The sequence below is a fragment of the Heteronotia binoei genome, unplaced genomic scaffold (assembly GCF_032191835.1).
Source record: "Heteronotia binoei isolate CCM8104 ecotype False Entrance Well unplaced genomic scaffold, APGP_CSIRO_Hbin_v1 ptg001637l, whole genome shotgun sequence".
Lineage (NCBI taxonomy): Eukaryota > Metazoa > Chordata > Lepidosauria > Squamata > Gekkonidae > Heteronotia > Heteronotia binoei.
The window spans coordinates 139,610-152,252 of NW_026800340.1; the positions used below are offsets into that span (position 1 = coordinate 139,610).

Below are 12,643 nucleotides of genomic sequence, written 5' to 3' on the forward strand. Positions count from 1 at the left end.
CCAGATATGGGTGGCCAATGATAGCTCTAGATTTTTTTTGCCTACAACTCCCATCAGCCCCAGCCATTGGCCATGCTGGCTGGGGCTGATGGGAGTTGTAGGCAAAAAAACATCTGGAGAGCTACCGTTGGCCACCCCCAGTAGGCCAGCCCAGTCCAACGACAGCGCCACATTAGCACTTCGCGGCATGTCTGCCATTTCCATCATCTCCCAGGGTCCTCTTCCAGACACCCAGTCCCTGCACAAAAGCAGCAGCCGGGAGACTCCTTTCTCCCGCTCCAGCATGTCCGGAGCAGGCACTTCGGCTTGCACCCGAACCAACTCAGATCCCCCGTTCGGCCATTTCCGGAAAATCCCGTCGGAACGTCTTCGGGCCTTTCCGTGCCGGACTGCGGCGCATTCTCTCGTCCAAGGCGCGACGCCACGGTGCATTGTGGGTTGCGCGGTGCATTGTGGGGCGGGAGGAAGGTGGAGAAGCGCCTGCCTTGGGAGTCGGGCAGCCGCCATCTTGTCTGATCGCCGCTGGGCCTCGGGCCTGCTCCGGTAAAGGCGTCGCAGGAGAAGGCGAATGCCCTTCCGGCTACGCTAAGGACCGCGAAGCCGGGCGAGGCGCTCGGGATGGGCCGCTCCCGCTCGCGGAGCTCGTCCCACTCCAAGCGCGTCAAGAGCTCCAAGCACAACAAGAAGAACCGGAGCCGCTCGCGGTCCCATTCCCGGGAGAAGGAGCGGGCCCGCAAGCGCTCCAAGTCGCGGGAGAGCAAGCGCAGCCGGCGGCGGGAGTCCCGCTCCAGATCGCGCTCCAACACCGCCCCGTCCCGCCGAGACAGGGAACGGGAGCGGGACAGGGAACGCGAGCGCGCCTCCTCCCCGCCCGACCGCATCGACATCTTCGGCCGCACCGTCAGCAAGCGCAGCAGCCTCGACGAGAAACAGAAGCGGGAGGAGGAGGAAAAGAAAGCCGAGTTCGAGAGGCAGCGGAAAATGTGAGCCTGCAGCGAGCGGGCAGGGCGGAGGGGGGGAAGAAGCCGGGTGGCAGGGCCTGGTTTGACGGGAGAGAGGGGGCAGAGGAAGGAGGGGGGAAGGAGACTCTTCTCTCCCACCCCCTTTCCTTTGTAGGGCTTCAGAGGGACAACGGGCAAGTGGAGGACCTTGGACGGAGAGGCCTCGGCGCTCAGAAAAGCACTGGGGGGACGGATGCTGCAGGTGGGGGAGGGCGCTGTCAAAAGCGTCTTTGCAGGGAACGCTGCTGAGAACGGTGGGCGGGGGCCCGCCTAACACGTGTTAGGACGCTGCTTCTGACTGGCCGCATCTTTCGTGTCCCGGTCCTCCCCGCCTGAATGCGACAGGAGGACGGCCCCTTTTTGTCGTTCCCTATCTGTTCTCCAGTCGGCTTTCAGCAAACAAGCCCCCCCCCCGCCTCATTTTATTTGCAGATAGTTTTACGCTCCTTCTCTTCCCTTGGGCCACTCTTGGCCTTTTCCTCTTTCCCAAGCTCTCAGTTTTCTGCCTCTTTCGACTGATGCGTGCAAGCCCGCTGTGCTTGGCCTACTCTTCCTTTCTGTGGTCTCTCGGCCCTGTATCTGCTCTTCATCTGGTCTGACTAATGCATATAAGCATGCTTCCTGTGAGCCTTTGCTTGTCTTGAAGGCGTGCATTGTTCTACTGCACGTTAGGTTTCTCCAGTGTGAAGCTCGGTTTGCTGCCATTCAAGTCTGAAGATAAGTCCAAGTGGGCGCCGTGTTGGTCTGAAGCGGTTGAACAAAGCAGGAGTCAAGTTGCACCTTTAAGACCAACAAAGTTTTATTCAGAACGTAAGCTTTCATGTGCTAAAAGGACACTTGTTCAGACGAGGGAATGAGGTACAAGTACCTGATCCCTTCGTCTGAACAAGTGTGCTTTTAGCACACGGAAGCTTATGATCTGAATAAAACTTTGTTGGTCTTAAAGGTGCAAATTGACTCCTGCTTTATTCAAGTCTGAAGTCAGCTGGGACAGAAAATTAGGCAAGGTTTATTTCAGTGGTTCTTAATCTTTAAATACACTGCTGTCTACTTTATAGGCAGTATTATCAAGACTGAAGCTGCAAGTAATGAAATTAGGACATAGAAACGCTACAGTCAAGGCAGGTTTGTTTATATGTAGATATGTGTATATAGTATGTACACCTTAGTTATATAATCATTGCCATCTGCCAGTTTTTTTTTAATGTTAGGTATGATTCTAGTTTGCTGTGTACCACTTGTTAAAGGGTCTGGGGAGAAATTTGGGGTTTTGTCTTCAGGACAGGGTGAGCAATATGACAAGTTCTCCTCTGTGGCTATCAAGAAATTATCACAGGTGGAGAGAAAGTGCTGTCTGAAATCTCAGCCGTCTCCAAAGATGGATTGGCCCAGGTAGTGAGGGAAGGAGTACGACCCCTATCCGTCTATTTAAAGGTTATGAAACTGTAGTCATGGGTTTCCTTCACAGGAAAACTTCCTTATTCTGCTTTGCTTTTGTTTTGACACTGTTTTACAATTATGACTACATTGTTATAAGTTCTTAAATTTAATGTTGTTGTTCAGCACTATACGAGATACTGACACAGAACTGGAAATAGCACTTGCTCTATACTTACAGGGCACAGTGTAATACAGACCCCCCTCTCGATATTTGATCGCTTTTGCTCTGCTTATGCTTTATTGTAGCAAAAGTAATCACTACATGGGAGGACTACCCTGTTCCTTCAGTGATGTACAAATTACACTAGACAGAAAGGGCTAGTGTAGTCTTGCCCAAAGGGCTTCTGGGCTGCTAACAGTTCAGAACTGAGGCACACTAGAGACTTCCTTAAGTGAATACTGTAGATGCAAACCATTCAATAAATTTAGATAGATCAGTCAGAGGAGTGCTTTGAAGAATGGGATCAGTAGAAACTGATCATTGTGTGTGCGTGGATGCGCGTGCATGATGCTGAAGCTTAGCTTTTATTTTGACGCTGTCAGAATTCCATTCTCAATGGTAAACACATCAGTGCTTCACAAGCAACATAAGTTGCATTTATATATGCTCAGTATTTTGACCATTGTTAAAATTGGATTAGATGCCTTATCTTCTGCCTTACTCATGGAAATAACTGTTAACATGACCAGATTTTGTGTCTTTAACAATTTAGTGTGGGATAAAACTATTGATGAATGTCATGGCGGCAGCATCTACGAGTGGAGAATTTTCTCATTCCCTGTGCATCCTGCTTATAAAAACTACCACTGTATATTCCATGATTACATTACATTATTCAGACAAATCAATCACTCTAATGAATAAGCCAATATAATTTACAAACTGGCTTTGAGCTGTTGTAACTTTTTTAAAAAATTATGAAGTTCTATTTACCTTAGAGAAATTATACTTCTTTCCATCAAAATTAAAGTTGTTACAGTATAGTGTCCTGGGGGATTTGAATGTTTAATATATTTTGTGTCTGCTAGTTTTTCAGGTTGAAATAAGTTCACTTATCCTTTTTGAGTGAGCTCCATATGCACACACTTCTAAGTGTTTGACAGTGGTTGTGCATCAGTCTTATGATTTGTGAAGGGCTTTGCTTCTTGCACTGAAATGCTTGCACTGAAAGGTCAGTGGGTATCATGTCCTAATGAGAAGTAAAGCTTGATCCCTGATCCAAAGTGAAATGCGGAATTTGAAGGTGCTTAAGATGATTTTACAAAATCATTAAAATCTTGCTTTACATAAATCTTGTTCTGATTATGGAAGAAACCTTAGCTGGCAGTGTGTGTGTGTGTTTTTAAAGAATGCTGACATTGCACATGTGCACTGTAAATACACTGGGATTATAGAGTGAATAGATTAAAAAGTTCAGTGCTGAAGATCAAAATGGTCAAAGAAACGGCAGACATTTAGAAGGACCTTGGTGGCAAATACACAGTTTGGTGGCAAATACACACTTAGCATCTATAAGGCTTGATCCTGGTCTCTTGAGTTAAAAATGGCTCTCTGTGATAGGTTGCTTAATACCTTGGAGAGCTGCTGTGCATTAGTAGAGGGCTGCATGAATCAACGGCCTTTCAGCAGAAGGCAGTTCCTCCTATTTTTATACTTGTTGAGACGGATATAATTTTCTGCATAACTTTCACACTTGTGCCCTTACATTGCTGTTAAAAGTACTTGCCTGATAAACTAGAAAGAACGGGTGTCCACTTATGGTTATGTGTGGGCAATCCGCTTTGCCTGCAACCCCAGAAAACTTGGCTGTGACTTGGTCAAAGCTCCCCCCAAGCTGCACAACAGCAGCATGCAGCCAGCACTGATTCTTTTTCAGTCTCCATAGATTGGTGCCAAAGTGCTTTGGGTTTTCACACAGGGTATCTCTTCTTGTATTTTCAGATTAGTTACATTGGAAAGGGCAAAGGATGTAAGGAACTCCTGTATGGATTCAAGTAATTCTGCATGACAACTACACTGTAGTATGGCTGCAGAGATTCTATCTTGTCATTTGTTTTAGTGCATAAAATGAGTCAATTTAATCTTAGCATGAATCCAGCCAGAAGTAATCATTGAAATATTTCAGTGACCAGGTTCTAAACAGATGCCTAACTTTCCAGTTGATGAAATGTCAACATCCTTTATTTTGAGATTTTTATGTGATGTTTCTCATCTTCATTATTGCAAAAAATAAGTTGAAGAATGTGATGAGATCAGGAGATAAGATTTACATTAATATTTTTCTCTTTCGTGAGGCTTAAAAGCATATTAAGATTACATGTTAATTTATATTTCAGGACACCAACTTTAAATAATACACATTTAACTGCATGTGGGACTCTGCTGGGTTCTCAGAATGATAAACATTGTGTTTTCCTAAAATAGACAGAACGCTCTAGCTCAGGGGTGTCAAACATGCAGTTTGGGGGCCGAATCAGCAACTGGCTGCCATCTGCTTCCTTCTCCCTATATCTTGCTTCCTTCTGCATCACAGCTTGCTTGCAAAGCTTGCTCAACTGCACAGGAGCTACAGAACAAAACCTCTGTTTTCTCCATTGGCTGAGGCTCCTCCCTTGGGGAGGAATAGCTTGCTTTGCCAGGCTCTCTCAATCGAACAGCAGAGCTACTGAGCCAAGTCTCTCTTCCTTATATTGACTGAGGCTCCTTCCCCACCCAGTCCCTGGGGAAGGAAGGAAAGAGCCAGAGCTGCTTTTGTCCAGTTCCCTGGATCCCATGGGAGAAATACAAAGAAAGCACTTTTAAGACCAATGAGTGCTAACGTTTTAAGCATGATTTAAGTTTTTCTTAAAAATATATTTTTGTTCGTCTGTGTTCTTTATAAAATTTCTATTTCAGCTACCTAATCTTAAATAGGTACACACATAACCTGGCCCAACATGCCTTGGCCCAACCAGACATGACCCGACCTAATAAGGTCTCTTTTATGTCAGATCCGGCCCTCATAACAAATGTGTTTGACGCCCCTGCTCTAGCTCATGCAGTACTTTTTTCCTGTGGTAGTTGATGCTTAGGCCACTGCAACATCAAAATTATGCAGTCGGAGCTACCCACTGGTCAAAGCTGTCTTATGCATTGACCTTAATTAAAGTTCTGCACATTAAAATTACCTTTGATCAGTCTGTATTTGCTTAAATAAGTTGTCTCTGTAGAGTAGCTGCAAGCTATATGGAGATGCATTTTGAGAAAGTTCTGTTACTAGCAAGCCACATGTAAAGTTTTATTAAATTAATTACCTTTCTACCACAAGGTGCCCAAGGCAGTGTACAATTTTAAAGAAGTATTTCATTGCAGACTATGTGTAATTAATTCACTAAACAGATCAGTTTGAGTTTTTAATTTGATTCATTTCTCTCTTTTTTGCATCTTCAGATTTTTATTTTGTCTTATGGCTGGCTGTGGCTCACTGGGCTGATGAGAGTATGTTTTAATTTTTTTTAAAAAGACACATTTTTTGTCATTAGATCAAAAAACCTTTGATTCACAAGGCCATTGTTTATATGTTGTTATAAGGATCAGAATAAAGAACTAGTAAGAGCCGCCTCTGGTTCAGTGGCGTGATGGTGGTCTCTCTGTAACTGTAATGTAATTGTCATGCATCATGAGCTGGGTACATAAGCAGACATAACTGTAGCCATATTGTGAGAATGCTGCAAAATAGGTAGGGTACTGCAGAATTGTCACAAACCATGGGAGAGTCAGTCTGCATGGTGTGGCCCTGGAATGTGCGCACTCGCCCCCATAACTATGGATTGATTCTTTTTATTCTGTTGCATTCATGAAAGAGCCTTCTGCCAGCACAAAGAGCCTATTGCTGGAAGAGAACATCTCTTCCTCCAGAAGAAGCTGTTTTGTTCTTCAGCAAGGCTATGTCACTAGGGTGATAGAATCATAGGATCCAACCTGATATTTATAGTAAGGTGGCTTTGTCTAATTAGGCACTTTTAAGCTCAGAAACATTATCTTCAGTGAGTGGTCCTTGGGGTGTGAGCTTTCGTGTGTAAGCATACTTCCTCAGACAAACTGGAATTGTATGAGTCATATATAAACTTAGCTTGTCATTCCTGTTTGCATCTGTTAAAACATTTCATTATTTTGTATGCTAATTTGCTGTTTAACCTCTGCCTTATGTATATGGACTAGTAAGTTTCATTCCAGTTTGACTGAGGAAGTGTGCATTGCGCATAAAAGCTCACACACTGAATACAACTTGGTTGGTTTTAAAGGTGCCATTGGACTCGAACTTCTGTTGACTTCAGACTAGATGGTAGCATTTTTTGCTCTTACTTTACAGAATGAACCCTCCCCTCCCATAAATGTACAGAAGACAAAGAGTGGGATGTAGTTTGGTGATTGATTTCAAGGTGGTTACCAGTCAGGAAGGGGCTTTGTGGCATGTGGTACTCAAAACATTTTTGAGGCAGATCCTGTGTTATGTAGAAATAAACCAGTAGGGTTTGCGTATACATTAGTATCCTTGATATATGCCGCATCTGAAGACTCATTCCACTGAGAGCTGAAAGCAGTATTTGAGCTTGAGTTTTGTATTTTTCTTCTGTTTTACTTTGATAAGTTTTCTTGAGGTGTTAAAAAGTTATATATATTTGCACTGTTTGTGTTGAAGGCATGGAGCCTATGTGATTAGAGTTTCAGGCTAGGCCTGGGGAGGACCATATTCAGATCTCTGCTGAGCTGTGACGCTTATACCTGTCAAGTCCATTGAAATCAGTGCTCTGCTGAGGATGGGACTGCAGGTCACCTTGACCTTGGGTAGATCTTTCACCTTTGATTCAGTCAGGGTAAGCTGATCTTGTGTGACTGCCCCTATTGCATAGAGCTATTTGGGCAAAATGGAGAAGGGGACGCCCTGTTGTATGCCCCCCTGAGCTGGACAGGAGGGCAACCTAAAATGTGACAGATTGGTAGCATCCATTTCAGATTGCAGTGAGAAATAAGTAGCATATTGGATAATACGTATGCTTGCAGCATTGCATCTTTTTCTGCTAAATAAAAAGCAAATACAGAAAGCAGGCTTAGTGTGTATTTGTACCTGTTAGTGTTGTATGTAGGAAGAAGAAAGCCATCTAATAAATTCCAGTTGACTGCTTGAGGTGACTACTTCTTTACTTTTTATTTCTGTTTCTACAGTCGGCAGCAAGAAATAGAAGAGAAGCTTATCGAGGAAGAGACAGCCCGAAGAGTGGAAGAACTTGTGGCCAAAAGAGTGGAAGAAGAACTAGAGAAACGGAAAGATGAAATTGAGCGGGAAGTTCTTCGCAGGGTTGAGGAGGCTAAGCGCATCATGGAAAAACAGTTGCTCGAAGAACTCGAGCGACAGAGACAAGCTGAACTTGCGGCACAAAAGGCTAGAGAGGTAACGCTCGGTCGTTTGGAAAGTAGAGACAGTCCATGGCAAAACTTTCAGTGTCGGGTTGTGCCTCCTGTTGCGTTGAGAAGGAGATGGAATACAGCAAATCTAATTCCCTTCTTGTGTAAACTTGCATTGCTGCGAAACCTAATTTCTGAGTTATTCAGAGGAGCTCACTGATACCTAAAATGGTTACTCTCCTAAAACTTGTGCAAGGATTCTTGAATTTTAATGGAACTGATCTTCATATTTGAGAATTGTTTGAAACTTTTGCCATGGCTGCAGGATATATCCACAGTCCTTTCTTACTGGGGGAAGGGGTTAAACAATCTGTGACTATGTATCCCTCATTTGTTTTGTCTTACCTAGACTGTAAGAGGCTTCATGCCTTCAGTCAGGGGAAAAAAATTTAAAAACACAGGGTTTAGCACTGAGTTGCTGAACCTTTTCTTAGCTACTCTTATTTTCCCTTTTAAGCAAACATGCATTCTTCTTGAACACGCAGTGGACACATTCTGGAATGCTGGTCCTATTTCTTCACAAAAAGGCTTATGCTAGATTCATGAGATCAGTTTTTCAGTGACTACTAACAACTCCTTCTTTTTCTCTAGACTAGAGAGTTGTAAAAGAGCAGGTTGTCCTTGTCTGAAGTGTTGAGCTAAACATGTGACTTCTTCTGTCAGCAGCTGGAGCAGAAGCTGAAAATGTCTTTCTGTGAGACAGTAATTTGCTACTGGAGGTTTTGATGCTTGCCAGCACTAATCACTCCAGGATCCTAAAATTCCAAGTTAGACTACTTTAACCTTGACTGAAAATAGTCCCGATTCAGTTCTCACTACATACGTCTATGTATCTGGTGATCTAACTTGAGTGGGCATAGTTTATAAGTTGGGAATAACAGAAAGACTTCAGTAAGATACTTTTTCCTTCAGGGCTTTTGCTAATAATACAGCATCTTTACAATTCACAGTAATTGCATGTGCCGTAAATTCAGCAAAACTAAAACGTTGGCTTTCAATAACTTTAAAAAACTGCTGAATTATATAAGGTTGCAAATAATTTTTTTTTGCAAATCTTTGTACAATGGATTTTGGCTGAAGTAGTGGTCACTTCCCCAAAGGGTAGCTGACTGAGCAGAAGTGGGGTCAGTGTGATGTTGGCTTACCTCATCCGGGTTATTGCTGTGCAGCATCACCTTGAATTCCTGGAGTGAAGGGTGCCAACCTGTAGCTGGTTACTAGACGTAGCAAGAAGGACTTCCGTCCCATACTTGCTTTGTTTCCCTTTCATTATATTTTTGTGCAGACCTCTGGCTGATTCTAAAAAACCAATCTAAATATTAAAATAACATGAATATACAATGACAGTAACTGAAATTACATCTGAACCTCATTGCAATCTTTTTGCTTATGGTTTGCATAACAGAGTCTCTTTAATTTAAAGGAAACTCAAGTTTCCCAGTTTCATTTCCCTATCTGCCTTTCTCTGGACTTCTGAATTCTAGTATAAAATCGTAGCATGACAGTTTCATGACTGTCGTTAAAGCTCGTCACACTAAAGAATGTCCGGTCCCTTTCCCCCACGAAGGAACCCCCCCACAGTTCCATGGAGTATGGATTACCATTTGTACTTTTCGCTAACAGTGAATGTATTTTTCTTATTAATTGTTTGCCTTAGGAATGTTTTATATATATTTTTTGTTCCTTCTTACCGTAAACATCTGCATTCCTCAGCTCAGCCTTCCTTGTATGTTGTTTCTTTATAAATGGTTGAGCTGCTGATGCAGGCATTGCCAAGCTAACAGTACAAATCATTTTAAAGAGGAAGCTGGCGCGTATGGCAGCCGAGGAGCACACTCTGCAGGACACTGGACAAGACAGTAAATATTCAACTTTTAATGCTGATTAAAGGAGTATAGGTAAAGAATACGTAGGTATACATGATTGGTGAGACAAACTATTCACTTTATTTATATTTTATATATTACTCTTTTAATTTGGTAAATAACTATCCAGTTTTTTTGTAGTTGTCCTTGTTGATTTGTGTGATATTAAAAAAAATACTAGTAATAAATGGCTAGGGTTCTCTGACTAGGGAGGGTTTAGTTGGTTGCTGTTTGAACTGGGAGGGATGATTTTAAATCTAGAGCTAGAAACCAATTTTAGTGGCTGCACAGTTTGCTTTTTTTGAAAGACAAAAAGACGGTGGCTGTAAAGCTGCCCCTTTAAGTCAGTTCGCAGAAGGAATTCCTAGGAAGTCTAGTGCAGATGGGTGAGTGAGTATTTTACTTCTCTAACATCTTACCCTGTCCTCCCCTTTAGGAGGAAGAGCGTGCAAAGCGTGAGGAGCTAGAGCGAATACTAGAAGAGAACAATCGAAAAATCGCAGAAGCACAAGCTAAATTGGTAAGCAGAATTATAATTTAGAGTTGTAGAAATGATAGGCTGCAATCTGACACAAAGCCCTTGGGCTTGTTGAATTTAATGGTATTTAGCTTTGGGTTGGGTTATGGCTAGAGGGTTGGATCTGAAGACATTTCATTTTGTGGGGGAGATACTTCCTTTTGCTCACAGGTTTGCTCATTTCCCCATCCCTGGAATGCATCTCCAGAGAGTTGGGGAAACTCATGAGAAAGTTTGCTGAAGGTTGGGAAGGCCTTGGGTTGAATTGCAGCACAGAGACTGGATCCAGGCTTGTGAGCAGAGTGCAGTTCTGTGTCAATTGTAGAAGGTTCTATAGCTGTCTTTGTGCTTGTACAAACTTTAGTGCATACAGAACATCATCTTTGAATTTAGTTTCCTTTTTTTCACACAGTATTCTAGCACAAGGTGTAAAACAGCTCTCTTACGCAGCAAAGCACTTCTGAATCCAACCTAGAAGGCTTGGTTTTTATAAAAAAAATAATGCCTAGTCCCACTAAAGCGAATAGTTTTTTTTAAAAAAAAAGTCAAAATCTGTGATTATGAGAATTTGGCAACGATTTTTTTAAGTTAACTTTACAAATGCTTTACTGGGTTTATAGAGCATGCTATGAGAAAGTGTAAAATATTTTAAACTCTTAAGAAATAATTGTGATAGGTGAAGAACTTTAAGGTTTCTGTAGAGTAATACGGATATTGATTTTTTTTTAGGCCAATTGGCTTGTAAGTGGAGGTTGCAATCTGCAGACTTGATCACCAGTCATAGTTGTTTAGCTTGACCCTAATGCTGAAGAACAGCAATTAGGCTCTTCCCCGCAAATGTGAGCTACAGTGCTGGGTTCCAGTTTGATAGTGCTGAAGCAACAAAATACTACATAAGAGCAGCTACTCGTGTTATATGCTGTTCTGTTATTTTCCCATTACAGGCTGAAGAACAGTTGAAAATCGTTGAAGAACAAAGAAAAATTCATGAGGAGAGGATGAAACTAGAGCAAGAGAGACAACGTCAGCAAAAGGAAGAGCAAAAAATTATCCTGGGCAAGGGAAAGTCTAGGCCAAAACTGTCATTCTCACTAAAGAGTCAGGATTAAATTTCAGCTCCGAACTCTTAATGGAAAATGAAACAAACTTTGTATAGTAGCTTCATGTTGAAGTGTTTTTTTTATTTTTCTTTTGTGATTTTTTTTTCTTTTTGGACGTCTGAAAAGTTAGCTTGTTCTAATAGGGGCTGTGCTCTGCATCTCTCTTTTTACTTCCATTTGAGTTAAATCCTTATCAGATCATTGTCTTTTTTTTTTAAAAAAAAAAGAGTAAATCTATTCTCATCCACTTTGTTTCTGAGGTAAAGTGACTTGAAGCAGGTCGGGTCGCTTCATCAATTATGTATGGTCTGATAAGGTTTTTACTGACCCACCGATCTCAGAGTTATACTCTGACATTAACTTTTAATGCTGGTTCTGCTGGCTTTTAAAAGAAAGTTTGGCAAAGGTATTGGCAGATTTCCACGGTGTACTTGGATCCTCAGTGGTTTGTTATTTTGGTGTCCTATGATACTATCCCACTGTTGTGCTTGATGTTCCCGATAACAGGTAAGGAAAAAGTTGGTCAGTGTTGCTGGAGGTGTGTAAAGGGAGTTCAGTATTTGTCTTTACTAGAATTGTTTTTATTCCACTGATGAGAGTCAACCAGCATTCCCAATTGTGTAAATAATCCGATTTGCCGAATAAAGTGAAGTCTTAAATTCATATGCTTTAAGTACATTTTTTACTTGCATGTATATTTACTTTAACAAATGGCAGTTTCTTTTACCACCCTCAAAAGCACACAAGAATTAAGTCACCTCTAGACTTTTTTTTTTTTTTTGCATATTTCGAACGCCAGGCTTGCAAATACGATCACAGCTCCTGCAGTTGTGCTGTTAGGTGGTTGTTCTTGGCTTTTGGTGGTTTTATTTTGAGGGGGCCTTTAAAATCTACAGCGTTTCTCTGTTTGGATGGGATCCAAAGAGTGAGTTAGGCTCATGGCTGGTGCTAGTCCGGTGGAATTGTTGGCTTTGGGTACTCCCCTTACTTTCAGAGCTCTTTGTCGTGTGCCATTGGGAGAGGAGGTGTTGTTAGGGAGCAGCAAGTTGAAAGTTCCTCAGGCTCACAAAACAGGTTTTCTAACTCTTGATCCCTGCCTTTGGTTTCATTTTCTCTAGAGCATGTTGCACAAGTGAAGACTGTCAGGTGTGTTTTTCAGTTGCTGCTGCAGTATTCCTGGAAGTGTTTGCTGACACTTTGGCCTGCATAATAGCAGTGGCTTAGAAGCCTGATAGAAGTGTGTGTGTAATATATAAAATTTCCATATCCCATTC

The 12,643-nt window shown here is 42.3% G+C and overlaps 1 protein-coding gene across 1 annotated transcript; it reads left to right on the plus strand.

The window, feature by feature from the left end:
- The first annotated feature begins 452 nt into the window (after positions 1 to 452).
- On the plus strand, positions 453 to 12,032 carry LOC132565773 (arginine and glutamate-rich protein 1). Its single transcript, XM_060230501.1, has 4 exons — positions 453 to 983; positions 7,648 to 7,873; positions 10,189 to 10,272; positions 11,214 to 12,032. The coding sequence occupies exons 1-4, from the start codon at positions 619 to 621 to the stop codon at positions 11,376 to 11,378; spliced, it is 840 nt and encodes a 279-aa protein (XP_060086484.1). The 5' UTR covers positions 453 to 618; the 3' UTR covers positions 11,379 to 12,032.
- The last annotated feature ends 611 nt before the right edge of the window (positions 12,033 to 12,643 follow it).

Bases quoted from the DNA above. Each gene is read 5' to 3' on its own strand.
- LOC132565773 (XM_060230501.1), top strand. From the start codon at position 619: ATGGGCCGCTCCCGCTCGCGGAGCTCGTCCCACTCCAAGCGCGTCAAG. The intron at 984-7,647 runs GTGAGCCTGCAG...CTGTTTCTACAG, and splicing joins TTCGAGAGGCAGCGGAAAAT to TCGGCAGCAAGAAATAGAAG. The intron at 10,273-11,213 runs GTAAGCAGAATT...TTCCCATTACAG, and splicing joins CAGAAGCACAAGCTAAATTG to GCTGAAGAACAGTTGAAAAT.